Here is a 15,684-nt window from a genome sequence, read left to right on the forward strand (position 1 = left end):
GGGAGTGTCGTCCTCTCAGGTTCTCCTCCCCTGGCAGGTGACTTGCCACGTAACACATGAGAGAGCACACCTGGGGACGTGCATAATAATAATAATAATATATTTATTTATTTGTTACCCACCTCTCCCTCCGGATTTACAATCCGATCTTGTCCATGTTTAAGATTGAAGCCTTAATTTCATAAACGCATGAAGATTGTGTAGATTATGGATATAGTTCCAAAGCTAAGATGATTTTTAAAACGTTCCCAAACTCTTTGTCCAGGTTAGGTAGTTGGATCATATTGTTCAGTAGTTTCTTTGAGTAGGAGGATTTTAAAAACTTTTACAGGAATATGACATTTATTCATAATTTCTATACCTGCATAACAGTTCTTACCTAATGTACAGCACAATCCTATATATGCCTTCCCATTAAATTCAGTGGCTCTTACTCCCAGGAAACCTGGTATAGGATTGCAGTCTTATTCTTGTAAGAAATCAAGAAAAATGAGATCAGGGGTGAGAGACTGTGGTTTCCACATGTCAATGTACCACAAGGTGCCATCCTATCCCCAGTGCTGTTTAACATCTACATGAAACCGCTGGGAGAGATCATCCGGAGGCATGGGGCGGGGTGCTATCAGTATGCTGATGACACCCAAATATATTTCTCTATGCCTTCAATAACAGCATCAGCTAAGGATAGTGTGTCTCCTCTGAATGAATGCTTGGAGGCAGTAATGGGCTGGATGAGGAAAAACAAACTGAAGCTGAATCCAGACAAGACGGAGGTGCTCGCTGTCAAAGGCCACAACCTAGGTTTGGAGGTGTGTCAACCAGTTCTGGATGGGGCTACACTCCCCCTGAAAGACTGTGTTCGCAGTTTGGGGGTGCTCCTGGATCGTTCGCTCCAAATGACAGCCCAGATGGATGCGACGGCCAGGAGTGCCTACTATCATCTTTGGCTGATACGCCAGCTGTGCCCCTTCTTAGAGTCAGAAGACCTAAAGACAGTAGTGCATGCGCTGGTAACCTCAAGGCTTGACTTCTGCAATGCGCTGTACATACGGCTACCATTGTACCTAGTTCGGAAACTTCAACTAGTTCAAAATATGGCAGCCAGGTTGGTCACCGGTACATCTAGGGGTGAGCATATTACCCCAACATTAAAATCACTCCACTGGCTGCCAATTAGTTTCCGGGCAAAGTACAAAGTGTTGGTCATTACCTTTAAAGCCCTAACTGGTTTGGGTCCAGGTTACCTGCGGGATCGCCTCCTCCCATATAGTCCGCCCCGCACACTCCGGTCCTCTGGGGTGAACTTTCTTCAGTCAGCTAAAACTAGGCTGACATCAGTTTCCCAGAGGACCTTTTCTTCTGTCGCCCCCAGATTGTGGAATGGCCTGCCGGAGGAGATTCGTAAAATTAACTCTCTGTGTGATTTTAAGGCAGCTTTAAAGACTAGTCTTTTCTGGCAGGCCTATCCAGATCAATGTTAAATCATGAATTTTTAAGATGTATTGATTCCTGTTCTAATGTTGTTCCCCGCCTCGGTCCAAAGGGAGAGGTGGGTAATAAATAAATTATTATTATTATTATTATTATTATTATTATTATTATTATTATTATTATCTCCAATCATCCCAGACCATTGAACATGTTGGCTGGGACTGATGGAGGCTGGTGTCCAACAACATCAGGAAGGCCGTAGGTTTGGGGCCTGCTTCATAACAACTAGACTATATAGTTAAGATTACATTCTAAATGAGGTGGAAATATAGGGCTTGTCCAGACTTAGGACTCTTGTTCATTTTCATTTTCTCTTTTATCACCAGTTATCTTGTTGTTCATCTTCATGCATTTTCTACATATGTGTTTTTCCTTCCCAGAATTATAGGCTTTAAAAAACTATTGTTTTTCTTGAATAATGATGAACTTTTACCTGACTTTGCATATGAGTGTACCACTTTAGGCCTCCCAGGTCAGGGTAGGGTGGGGTCCTACTTCTGCCGAAAGTAATATAATGAATGGTAGAAGTGGTGAATGGGTGTTGCGGAGTAATGGCTCAAATTTGCTATACTTTGAAGGAGTCTTTAGTAATGGTGGAAGGGCAGAAGAATGGCTGAGAAGAGTAACATTGTGGCTCTTAAAAACCAATTGTGGGAATGTTTGTATCTAATTAAACAATTGTACGCTTGATTGAGAAAAGCAAATCCAAAATCTAACCTGGAAAGTGCAGCACTAAACAGTATCAAATTATAGCATGCAGTGTACTCTGTTCTAGGTTCTTGTGCAAATATTAGTAGCAGATTGCTCAAAGATCCCCCGGTCTGGATTTATCTTATGTTTTTACATCTCAGATATTATTATTATTATTATTATTATTTATTTATATAGCACCATCGATGTACATGGTGCTGTACAGATAACACAGTAAATAGCAAGACCCTGCCGCATAGGCTTACAATCTAATAAAGTTGTAGTAAACAATAAGAAGGGAAGGAGAATGCAAACAGGCACAGGGAAGTGTAAACAGGCACCGGGAAGGGTGAAGCTAACAGTATAGAGTCAGAACAAACTCAAAGTTTAAAAGCTATAGGGAAAAGAAAAGTTTTTAGCTGTGTTTTAAAAGCTGTGATTGAGTTGGTAGTTCTCAGGTGTTCTGGAAGAGCATTCCAGGCATGAGGGGCAGCAGAGGAAAATGGACGAAGCCGAGCAAGGGAAGTAGAGACCCTTGGGCAGGCAAGAAGCATGGCATCAGAGGAGCGAAGAGCACGAGCGGGGCAATAGTGTGAGATGAGAGAGGAGAGATAGGCAGGAGCTAGACCGTGAAAAGCTTTGAAGGTCAACAGGAGAAGTTTATATTGGATTCTGGAATGAATTGGGAGCCAATGAAGAGATTTCAGAAGCGGAGTGACATGGTCAGAGCGGCGGGCCAGGAAGATGATCTTAGCAGCAGAGTGGTGGACAGAGACCAGCGGACTGATGTGAGATGAGGGGAGGCCAGAGAGGAGGAGGTTGCAGTAGTCCAACCGAGAGATAACCAGTGCGTGAACGAGAGTCTTGGCAGAAGAGACAGACAAAAATGGTCGAATCCTGGCAATATTATACAGGAAGAAACGACAAGATTTAGCTACTGCCTCGATATGAGGAATAAAGGAGAGCGAGGAATCAAATATAAAGCCAAGGCTACGAGTTTCCTTGACCGGAGTAAGCGTGACATCGTTGACAGTAAGAGAGAATGAGAGATGAGGAGAAGGTTTAGGAGGAAAAACAAGCAGTTCAGTTTTTGCCATATTGAGTTTCAAACGGCGATGAAGCAGCCAGGCTGAGATATCTGAAAGACATGCTGAGATACGATCGTGGACATCAGGAGAAAGTTCCGGAGATGAGAGGTATAGTTGTGTGTCATCGGCATACAGGTGATATTGGAGGCCATGAGATTGAATAAGTTTACCCAAGGGCAGCATGTATAGAGAAAACAGCAGCGGGCCAAGCACCGAGCCTTGCGGAACCCCTACTGAAAGGAGAAAGGAGGAGGACGAGCTGCCGTTAGCCGACACGCTGAAAGAGCGACCCTCTAGATAGGAGGCGAACCAGTTATAGACAGAGCCACAGAGTCCAAGGTCATGGAGGGAATCTAAGAGAAGATCGTGATCAACCGTGTCAAAGGCTGCAGTTAGATCAAGGAGAATAAGGACGGAATAATGGCCCTTAGACTTGGCAGTGAGAAGATCATTGGTGATCTTGGTAAGGGCTGTTTCAGTGGAATGCAAAGGACGGAATCCAGATTGAAAGGGATCCAGAGCAGAGTTACTAGAGAGAAAGTCAAGACAGCGAGAGTAGACCACACGTTCCAGAATCTTTGAGACAAGGGGCAACAGAGAGACAGGTCGGTATGCTGCCTCCATTTAAAGTGAAAAGGCCTGTGCTGCAAGTTAAGTAACAATTCTCATATGAGTAGGACTGAGGGCAGGACTGCATGCTACACCAGGTGTGTGTGTGTGTATTTTAAAAAATAGAAGAACACTGACAGCTACTTTTGTTAGGAAAAGCAACATCAGAGTGGAATGTAGAGCAGGGTTGCAGTAGGAGGAGGGCACTTGACCCTTTGCCCCACCCATTACTTCCCCTCAGATTTTTCCCACACAGGGATGCATTTTGTCTTCACAATCACTCCTTGTGATCCTTTTTCAGCAAGTTAGATTGCTCCCCTCTAACCCCACATTTCCAGGACCAGCGTTTCTCTATTCTTTACTTGAACCACTTTGTTGCCCTTTCCCCCTAGAACAGTCTTCCCCATCTTGGTGCCCTCCAGATGTGTTAGACTACAATTCCCAGAATTCTGGGGATAAAATATTCACAAAGCAGGGAACAACAATCCAAAATAAAATAACCATCAAAAAAGTTGTCATAAAATCAATAACAATCAAATGACAACAAGAATTGTAGGTATCAGACTTGAATGAAATGGAGTGTCGGTGTGCAAATTACGTATTTTTTTCAGGATTTAATATTTTTTATTGTTTCCAAACACCAATAAATAAAAGACACTACAGAGCAAAATATAAGACCTATAGGCAGATACACCCACAAAAATCAAACATAGCAAAAACAAACAAACAAAAATTACATTTTTTTTCTACATAAAGCACATGCCAAATTTATAGACCATTCCTTCTTGTTTTAAACGGGTTGTTAATCTTAAAATTGGTTGGGGAAATTGAGTTCTGTGAAAATGCTCTTCAACTCATTTCAATGCATTCTTATCTTCCTAGTGTTTTGGTAGTTTATATAAGAAATGATGAGTCAAGGGAATACCTGATGTCATTGCATAATCTTAAACCCTTTTGAAATGATCTTATTTCATTTAAATCAGCATTATTAATTCATAATTTACAAGTGTGTTTAATGGGAAAATATCTTTTTAAATCATAGATGAGCGCTCGAGAAGGAATCTTGCATGTATTTAAGAATGACGACCCTCAGTTAACAAAGCAGTACTGTATTTATTATAATAGTGACTGGACCTCCCTTCCTGATACCTTAGATAACATCGTAAGTAATTATATTCCTACATTTCCTAAGATTCAAGCAAATTTTATTTGGAAAACTGTTGGGCTGGGGCCATAGGATTGCGCCCTTAATCTCAATGGCTTAGGGCCTGGCTCTCTCAGTGTGACCCTGCGCAGTTATTAAGACCAGCAGGAGAGACCCTTTTGAAAACACTCCTGCTTGTAGAGGCCCGTTGGCCAGCCATGCTGAAAAGGGCTTTCTCCTACGTTGCTCCCACACTCTGGAATGCACTCCCTTTGGAGTTGCGACTAATCCCCCACTGTCTCTGCAAGGTAGTCAAGACACATGGCTTTTAAAATAGTTGTCATGGTTTTTAAGGTTGCTTTTAGTGTTTTACTGTGTTTCTCTTTGAATGTTTTATTTTGTGAATATTTTGTAGACTGCCTTGGTTGGCTTCAGAAAGGCGGTTATTTCAAAACTTAATAAATGTCCAGTAAATAATAAGATGGTTGAAAATAACTGTTTTCTCTACATTGAAGAGTTCTCTTGCATTTCTCGTTGTAAATATTAGAGTATTTTTTTTTGTCTTTTAGGCTTATTTGAAATTGGAATTCTTGACTCCAAAATTGCTTTGCAGTCAGGCTGATGTTCCCCACGCAGATGTTATAAAGGACAAAGCGATTGTAGTGATGAGAGGGAACTGCACTTTTATTGAAAAAGCAGAGATTGCTCAACAACTTGGTGCTAAAATGTTGCTGATCGCCAGTGATACGGCTATAGTGAGTTTTAATGTGCATGGTTATTCTTGCATGGCAAAGGTTTTATTTAAATTACAGCTATTCTTTCTCTAGCATCTCTGTAGTTTTTCACTAAGGGTCTTGCTAGACCAGGGACGGCCAACTGGCACTTAGTAGGTTAGACCTGGCCCCTGGGGGCCCTACCAAATTTAAATCAAGATATGACAAAATGTTTGCTCCATTTCACTTGTAAGTTAAAATAAAATAAATAAATAAATGCTTCAGCCCCGAAGGCTCCTAGAGTGGCTTACATAAGATCAGTAGTAAACATGGCAGTCTCTGCCCTGACACCTACAATTTAAAAGGTGTAAAATACAAAGGGAAAAGGGGGATGAGGAAGGGAAAAAGAAAATAAGCAAATTCAGGCACCGTTTCTTAAAGTTCCAAAGCTCTTACAATGACCACCTTGAATGGAAACAGTTCAGGGAAAGGAGGAGCCAAATGGAGCTGGTCTCAGCAGAACCGATGGGGTAACCCTGCATTTTCATCTCTCCCTTTGTAAGAAGTAGAGCGATCCAACACTTTACTATTGCCTTTTTTGGGGAAAAGATCTTGTATGTAAAATGCTTCAGCAGTGCCTTAACTAGGAAGCCTTTTGCTGCTAGATGGCACCAATTTTGTATAGCCTTCCACCATGCACAGTTTGTATGGCAAAACTATTATGTAGTGTGTGTGTGTGTGTGTGTGTGTATGCCACCTTTATTTCATCATGGAATTCAAAGGAATAGACAAAGGAGTGGCCTCCCATCCAGACACTGACAAGCCCCAGACCTGCTTAGCTTCAGCAGTGTTGTTGTGCTGTATTAGTTCAGCTGATGCTTCAGCTACTGGGAATGTAATAAATAATTAAATTACACTAGGATAACCTTGCCCAACTTGGTGCTCTCCAGATATTTTTGGCTACAGCTCATAAGAATCCTGACTATTGCCCGTGCTGGCTGGGGCTGATGGGAGTTGAAGTCCAAATCATCAGGAGGATACCAGGTTAGGAAAGGCTGCCCTAAGACCAACTGCCCTTCTGGTTCCTAGACCAATGGCTGGAGGATGGAGTGATTCCTGAGAAACTGGAAATTGATCATCTCTGTTCTAGATAACGTGGATGAGAGCTGCCTGGAAAGACCCAGTTGAGTCTCATTTGCAACTTGGAACCCAGCTAACTCACACACATTGATTGAATTACCTCCCAAACCTGGGCATTCATTTTGGTTTTTCATCTCACAGAAGTGGCTCTGTCCAGTTTAACTACCAGCAGTTAACAACTGCAAGTTCTGAGCTTGCAGTTTTTGTTCCTCTGGCTAAGTCACATGTGCAAAGACAGGCTGGATACGTTTGCTGGTTTTTTGTGCTGGGCCAAGCAAGACAGAGGAGTCAGTTTAGAGAGACAGAAATCGATGATTAAAAAAACACACGAAAACATTGAATCTTTTGATCTTCTCACTGGCGCAAAAGAAGAGGAGAGGGAAGGGACTCAAGCATAAGAGTGCAGCTTATACAACTCTTACCTGAGTGGGATTGAGCAAAGAAATGCGCATTAGACGTTACGCCAGAAATATATATTTGAAAACACTGACAATTATTTCAACAACTTTGGTTTTGAGGTATTATACAACAACATTGTCCTATTTTTTTTTTAGTTTTGTTGACTAATTATAAGTAAACACAGCATGCAAAATCCTATGTGAGTAGATTTAAGGCACTGGGAAAACTTCTGGAAAACTCACTGGTAGCAGCTCACTCAAGGAGGCATTTCTCTTTTACTGATGCAGGAGTTTTTGAAAGCAGTGGGTTGAGGCACAAACTACAAATTAAAGGGGGAATGCATAGATGCCAGTGACTTGTATCTTCTCCATGTTACTCCTTGGTAATATGTAGTTGAAAGAACCGTGTGGTATGATATCATTAAGTTAGCATCATGCTTTTCTTCAGTTACCAGGGAGATGTGTGGGGAAAGAGGCTACTTTGCAGTGCCCGTGTGCATCCTTGCAATGTGTAGTATGAGCTGGGGGTTGTTGTTGGGTGTGTGTGTGTGTCTTTAAACTTTAGGCAGGCAGAAACTTCAGTGATTGGTTCTGTAAAGCAAATACATTATGAGTTTCCTTTTTCTAGCACGAGCCTCACGGCAACAAGACCCAAAGTCTCACCATCCCAATTGCACTTGTAAGAAATTACGATATAATTGATTTGAAACAGGTAAGTAGTTTTCAGGATGGTTTGTTTGCTTTTTTCCAAATAAGAATTGATGAACGCATTGGAAATAGTTTGTTTGGTTTCACAGTTCGGTCTCTCCCCTCCAGCCTTTCCTTATTTTATCAGGGGTAACCCAATCATCTTCCTCAAGATAGTGGCCTGGTTTGCACAACATGATAGCCCACCGTGGCTTTTTACCTGCAAGGGATGTCGCATTGTACCTCGTGCCTAGAGATACCATTTTTGCATGGCTCTTGTGTGGCTGCCCACTTGTCATGGTTTGAAGTGTCATGTAAACCCAGGTGGCAGGGGTTGTTTGAAGGTTAAACAAACCTCAAATACCCGAAAACAAGCCATAGGTTGTTTGAGGGTTGTGTAACCCTTAAACAAACCCTGTCGCCTGGGTTTGCATGATACGGCAAGACAGGTGCCCACAGGCACCACGCAACAATGTCACCCATGTGTGCCTGGCACAATGTGGCAGTCCCTGTGGATAAATTATGTTAATAGCAAGCTATCATGTTTGCTATGTGTGAACTAGCATCTCCTTTGTTTTATTTTCAGTTTCTGATTTCTAGGATGGGATTTTGTGGATTAATCTTATTTTTGACACTCTCTGAAAATATCCTGTCAAGTAATTTCTTCTACTTACTGTTGGTCCTGCCTTTTCCACTCTTTTCCCTCAAATTTTTACATCTCCCCTTATAGCTGTTTTTATAAGGATACTGTTGCTTTTATGCTGTTTATGTTTGTAAACTTTGTATATTTGTTTTTAATGTTTACTGTTTTAAACTTTTGTAAACCGCCCAGAGAGCTTTGGCTATGGAGCAGTATATAAATGCAATAAATAAATAAATTTTATGTTGACTTGCCTTCAGTAACTTCTGATTCATCTGTTCCGAGCTGTTCCTTAAAAGAAAAATGAAAAGAGGTGCTGCATGAAACAGGTTTCTCCAAAACAAGCATCCTATGTGATCAAGATTTGTATAGTATATTAGCAGATGACCAAATCATGAAATATAAAAAATCTCCTCGTTCTGAAACATTGCTCTGAGTTGGCTATGAGAAACAGTAACCATGCATGATATGCAAACCAGGAGTGTGGGAGCTTCCTTTTTCCCCTCCAGACATTTCTAACTCATACATTTATCATTTCCAGACTCTTGGAAAGGATGTTAATGTGACACTTTATTCACCGCCTGTGCCAAACTTTGACTACAGTATGGTGATCATCTTTCTGATTGCTGTGGTCTGTGTGATACTGGGAGGCTACTGGAGTGGAATGTCAGAGCTGTACGTTTTGGTTTTACTTGAATATATAAAATGTTTCTGAAGTTTGCTATTACGGGCACCGTTACAGAGGTTTCTACTCTCTCATTTAATTTGCACGTTGTTTTGTACAATGAAATATAAATTATAACAAACAACTCTATAAAAGAAGCCAGTGAACACAAACTTTTTAATCATCATCATCATCATCATTATCATCACAGATCAACAAAATGCCAGGGTAAATTTAAAAAGTATTCAACATGTGGCTTAAATGTAATAGGGTCAGCACATGTTTTATTTATGAGTGCAGGGTATTCAAAAACATGGGTGCCGCTGTGGAAAAAAATCTGTCCTCCTGGTTGTCATGTGTGGATCTCTGATGATGATTGCAGTCAGATCTCTGCAGGAGAAGGCATTCTCTCAGATATTTTGGTTCCAAATTGTTTATGGTTTTATAGGTTAAAACCAAAACCTTAAACCAGGTTTAAGGCAGCCAGTGCAGTTCCTTCAACAACAGTTTTAACATTGCAGCAGGTAGGTGCTTTGCACAATAACCTCACTGCTGCTCTTTGCATAAGTTGCAGCTTCTGGACCATGCACAATGGCAGCCCCACATAGCATGTGTTACAGTAGTTATGATGTGAGCTTATCAGTACATGGTTTACCATGTGGCTAAACTCACCCTGTCCAGGAATGGCCATAGTTGATGCACCAGCCAAAGCTGGTAAAAACTCCTTGTCACTGCAGTGACAGTGATAGTTCCAGCAAATACAACTGGTATCCAGCCTTGAAAATGTGTACCTTATACTGGGATCCAGTGACTGATTAGAGATCCTGTTGGGGTACCACCTACCCAGCTGCCCCACAGATCCAACCGGAGACATATAATAGGATCTTGGAAATGGAATTTATGCAATCGTTTAAAAAGGACAGGACCAGAAGGCTAGATATGAAATGGAATTTTCTATAATGTCCCTTACTCAGACAGGCATTTGTAGATCTTTATAGCTTCTGGTTCAGGGATCCTTGGCACTGTAGCCCCTTGTAGCCCCACCCTTCTGTCAATTTAGTTTGTTTAAGTATGTTCATTTACTAAATTGATATATATATATTTTAAAAAATCACAATTAAATGACATGCTAAGGGAAGAGCTGCCAGGAAAGTGCTTATACATTGACGTGGGACATGAATTAAAAATGAACAATTCTAATCATAAACATTTGCAAGAAATGAGTCTTGTACGATGCCTCTTTGAGAGGGTTCTTCTTTTAAAGGTGACCCCACAACCTTTTTAAATAAATATGATTCAAGACAAAAATGATGGTGCAACACAAACAGCGAAGGCACAGCAGCAGCGTTGGAGGCTGCCCATTATTTGCAGTGGTTTTCTAACTGCTTATATTTCCCCACACAGTGAGAAACTGAAGTCGGTCTCAAGCTCTGGGAGCAGCTCAACGTTAAGTGACATCGAACACGTCACTTTAACTCCTCTGACTGCTGTTCTATTTGTCTGCGTGAGTTGTATAATGCTGGTCTTGATGTACTACTTCTACCAATGGCTAGGTGAGGCATTTTGATTGATCTAGTTTGACTTTCTAAGGTACCCTTCACTGCCTTTCTCTTTAAGTAAGCTAATCAGTGGCCAGAGATGGCAGAGGTCGGCAACTTGTGGCCCTTCCGATGTTTTGGCCTACAACTTCCATCAGCCTTAGGCTGAGTCCTCAATGGAGAGTGGTTATGGGAGTTGTAACCTTTCCGCCCTACTAATGTAAAAGCTCATGTCGCTAGGAGTCTGGGAGTGGTTAGATGAAAATATGTTTGGCCATTTCCTTTGCAACTGGAGCAACTTTTAGAGGACATTTCCTTCCCCCACCCCACCCTCTTCTTTCAACTTTAAATTATGTCCCGCACCAGCTTCCCTTCAATGAGCACCCCAATAATACAAACTATTCCCACTATAGTAAAGCAAGCTGCCCCATACCATAACAAATGGGGTGTTCCAGCCCACCTCCCTTCCTCTCATTCCAATAAGAACCCCCTCCCATTACATGAAAACATAGACAGACCCACCCCTCCTCTGTTGCAGGAAAAGGGTGTTTCAAGCCCCCACCCAAGAAGCCCCATCTTCACCTGGCCCTGAAAAACAAAAGGTGAGATGGGGAGAGAAGAAAAATGCAGTCTTTCCCTCATTTGCCCTGAGCGAGAGCCATCCAATAGGGCACTGGTCTTGCACCCCGCCCACTCCTGCCTTGTTGCCCTGCTCATTATCCCACCCACCCCTCTCTCTCTCTCTCTCTCTCTCTCTCTCACACACACACACACACATACACACACACACACAGAGTCCGCCCACACACTGGGCATCACGGGAGGGGCAGAAGCAGCATTCAAATCAGGATGGTGAGAAGGGGCTTACAGCATGAGAGAGGAGGTCCTGTATGAACAGAGAGGTCCTTCAAGACTTGTTCAATTAGCACTATGCCATTGTTTGGCATTAAGTCTAAACCAGCCCAGGATATTTCCACAGGAAAATGAGTAAATGCAGCAATGGTTGCAATACTAAACTTACTAGTATTTAAGCCCCGCTGATCTCACAGGGGTTTACATCTGACTGAACAGGCTTAGAAATAGGATTATTATCTAGAAGATTGATAGACAGATGTGTAAATATTCATCTTGGCATGAATATATATTTTTTATCTTTACTGTATGATTTGTGGCTGCACGATAGCTTTGTTTTTAACAATTTCTTTCTTCTCCTTTTCCCCTTTTGTCTAGTATATGTCGTCATTTCCATTTTTTGTGTAGGATCTGCCATGAGCCTGTTCAGCTGCCTTTCTGCTCTAGTTAGCAAAATTCCATATGGACGATGCAGGTACAGTCCGTTACTCCATATGGCTTTTTAAAATAGCTGTGTTGCTAATAAAACGGGGGTATTTTGCCAGGCGTGAGCAATTAAATCTTTTGCTGTGCTACTAAACAGGATTTCTGGTATTTACTGAACATTTCAATTAGTTTTGTTTGGAATTGTAGTTAGTTGTCTTGAAGGTTCCTCTATGGCAGAGGTGGACAAATTGTGTCCCTCCAGATGTTTTGGCTAACAGCTCCCATCATTCCACACAATTTCCTATGCTAGCTAGGGCTGATAAGAATTGCAGTCCAACAACATCTGGAGGGCCATGAATTACCCACCCCTCCTGTAGGGGATGGAAAGTGCAAGATAAAAGTATTGGTAATACATTTATGGATGCAGAAATCCTTGTATCCACCAGCCTGCTTCCAGTATTTCCAAGGCATCTAGAGCAGGATTTCATCAGAAGAGCTCAGGGTAAAGGAAAGTCACACAGAGGCTTCCTTAAATACGCTTTGAATTGTGCCCGAAATCCAATTGGGACCTAATGAAGCATTTATTTATTTATTTACTTTATTGCACTTATATACCGCCCCCATAGCCAGAGCTCTCTGGGCGGTTTACAGTAACACTATTGTAATATAGTGTCTATAGCTTATCGTTGTCCTTCATTTCTAAAGCCACTTTGGTTATGTTCTCATAGAATCATAGAATAGCAGAGTTAGAAGGGGCCTACAAGGCCATCAAGTCCAACCCCCTGCTCAATGCAGGAATCCACCCTAAAGCATCCCTGACAGATGGTTGTCCAGCTGCCTCTTGAAGGCCTCTAGTGTGGGAGAGCCCACAACCTCCCTAGGTAACTGATTCCATTGTCGTAATGCTCTAACGGTCAGGAAGTTTTTCCTGATGTCCAGCTGGAATCTGGCTTCCTTTAACTTGGGCCCGTTATTCCGTGTCCTGCACTCTGGGAGGATCGAGAAGAGATCCTGGCCCTCCTCTGTGTGACAACCTTTTAAGTATTTGAAGAGTGCTATCATGTCTCCCCTCAATCGTCTCTTCTCCAGGCTAAACATGCCCAGTTCTTTCAGTCTCTCTTCATAGGGCTTTGTTTCCAGACCCCTGATCATCCTGGTTGCCCTCCTCTGAACACGCTCCAGCTTGTTTAGAAAGGTGCAATAAGAAATGTTAACAAGTAAATAAATACTAAGAGACAGGCTCAGATATGCGAATCAGGAAGTCTCAGGTTTAAGGCCTGGTTCAGACATCACGCTAAACCATGCTGCTTAACCACAAACTGGTTAACAGAATGCATTGACCTTAATGCATTCCATTAACCATCTTGTGGTTAAGCAGCATGGTTTAGCGTGTTGTCTGAACCAGGCCATTATCTTGCTTCTGCTGGAAATTTGCTAGGTAGCCCTAAACCTGCCATTCTCTCTCAGCTTCAGCCCCCCATCTGGAATATGGGGGATAATACTGATTTACCTTACAGGATCATTGTAAAGGTTACCACGAGATAATGCATGTGAAGGACTTTGGACACACAAAAGCACTATGCAATTGTTAAGTATTATTACTATAGGAAGCTTTCATGTGCCAAGTCAGACCAGTGGTCCATCTAGATTATTATTGTTTACACTGAGTTCCAGACAGAGGTCTTTCCCAGAGCTTCATGAGCTACAGCCTGACTATTACTGAGCTGAATATGAAAAATCTAGCCTAACGTACCTGTAGTATAATTAGGGTGACCATATGAAAAGGAGGACAGGGCTCCTGTAACTTTAACAGTTCTATTGAAAAGGGAATTTTAGCAGGTGTCTTTTGTATATATGGGGAACCTGGTGAAATTCCCTCTTCATCACCACAGTTAAAGCTGCAGGTGCCCTGCCCTCTTTTAAATCTGGTCACTCTAGTATAGCTCCTGCACTTTAACTGTTGTGATGAAGAGGGAATTTCACCAGGTTCTCCATATATACAAATGACAGCTGCTGAAATTCCCTTTTCTCTGCAACTGTTAAAGGTACAGGAGCCCTATCCTCCTTTTCATATGGTCACCCTAGTACAATGGTACATAATTTATACACACACCATTTATTATAACAATATAAGCATTCTATTACAGTTTCTACTCCATCCTTAAGGTTTGGGTTATTTACTGTAAAGGCTTGATGTCAGGAGTTATTAACTAGTTTATAGAAAGAAGCTTCGGCTTCGTCCATTTTCGTCTGCTGCCCCTTACGCCTGGAACGCTCTTCCAGAACATTTGAGAACTACAAGTTCAACCACAGCTTTTAAAGCTCAACTAAAAACTTTTCTTTTTCCTAAAGCTTTTAAAACTTGATGTTGTGCAGACTTCTACTGTTACTTTCTACTGTTAGTTTTTCCCTACCCTGTGCCTGCTTACCCTACCCTGTACCTGTTTGCATTCTCTTCCCCTCCTTATTGTTTTACTATGATTTTATTAGATTGTAAGCCTATGCGGCAGGGTCTTGCTATTTACTGTTTTACTCTGTACAGCACCATGTGCATTGATGGTGCTATATAAATAAATAATAATAATAATAATAATAATAATAATAATAAGCGGTGAACCAGGCTTAAAATTAGCCAGGCGGTTATCGTAGTTGATGCGACTTCTGAAATGAATGCCCTGGAATTCTATACCTAGTTTCAGTGGAGCTTATTTCTACGTAATACGTTAAATACTGGAATGCAAAAATTCAATCGGAGGGAAGTGTTCTCTGCGGTGCCCGTGGCTAGCAGGCTGCCTTTGTGGGTTTCTGCTGGAGAACTAGGAATACCATGTCTTGTATTTATAACCAATATTTATGGTGCCCCTTTACTTTTAGGTTTCCGTGCTGGAACCAGTGCATCGAAGTGAGACTCTTTTTCCTTGCGCTATGTTGCGTGGCAACATCGGTTGTTTGGGGAGTGTTTCGGAATGAGGATCGGTACGTGAAGGTTTGGAATTGGAATGAGGATCCATGTTAGTTTTGTCACTCTCTAGATATTTTTTCATTTAAAAATGTTTAGGCCAGGATCCAAAGACAGCAATACGGTCCCATTCAGTTATATCCCGATTGGATTACTGTAATGCGCTCTACGTGGGACTGCCTTTGAAGAGTGTTCGGAAACTCCAGCTGGTTCAAAGAGCTGCAGCCAGATTGTTGACCGGGGCTGGTTACAGGGAGCATACAACTCCCTTGTTAAAACAGCTCCACTGGCTTCCAGTCTGTTTTTGGGCACAATTCAAAGTGCTGGTTATGACCTATAAAGCCCTATATGGTTCGGGTCCAGGTTATTTGAAAGAACGTATTCTCCCTTATGAGCCTGCCCGTGCTTTGAGATCTTCTGGAGAAGCCCTTCTTTCAGTCCCACCTTCTTCACAGGCACGCTTGGTGGGAACATGGGAGAGGGCCTTCTCGGTGGCTGCTCCAATGCTTTGGAACTCTCTTCCCAGGGAAGCTAGGCTGGCTCCCTCCTTGATGGGCTTTCGGAAGCAGGCTAAAACTTTTTTGTTCCAGCAGGCCTTTGGAGAATAATCTGGCCCTCCATCTATGTTAATGTCTTATAATTTTG

At 42.0% G+C, this 15,684-nt stretch overlaps 1 protein-coding gene across 2 annotated transcripts in view; it reads left to right on the forward strand.

The window, feature by feature from the left end:
- SPPL2A (signal peptide peptidase like 2A) overlaps window positions 1-15,684 on the forward strand; it is a 34,817-nt gene that overhangs the window by 2,014 nt on the left and 17,119 nt on the right. For both annotated transcript variants that reach the window (XM_063142792.1, XM_063142793.1), the window contains exons 2-8: window positions 4,921-5,040; window positions 5,592-5,777; window positions 7,902-7,985; window positions 9,142-9,275; window positions 10,669-10,817; window positions 12,033-12,129; window positions 14,955-15,056. In XM_063142792.1, the coding sequence (XP_062998862.1) occupies window positions 4,921-5,040; window positions 5,592-5,777; window positions 7,902-7,985; window positions 9,142-9,275; window positions 10,669-10,817; window positions 12,033-12,129; window positions 14,955-15,056 (872 nt within the window). The remainder of the gene's footprint in view (window positions 1-4,920; window positions 5,041-5,591; window positions 5,778-7,901; window positions 7,986-9,141; window positions 9,276-10,668; window positions 10,818-12,032; window positions 12,130-14,954; window positions 15,057-15,684) is intronic.

This window comes from Elgaria multicarinata, chromosome 16 (assembly GCF_023053635.1).
Source record: "Elgaria multicarinata webbii isolate HBS135686 ecotype San Diego chromosome 16, rElgMul1.1.pri, whole genome shotgun sequence".
Taxonomy (NCBI): Eukaryota; Metazoa; Chordata; class Lepidosauria; order Squamata; family Anguidae; genus Elgaria; species Elgaria multicarinata.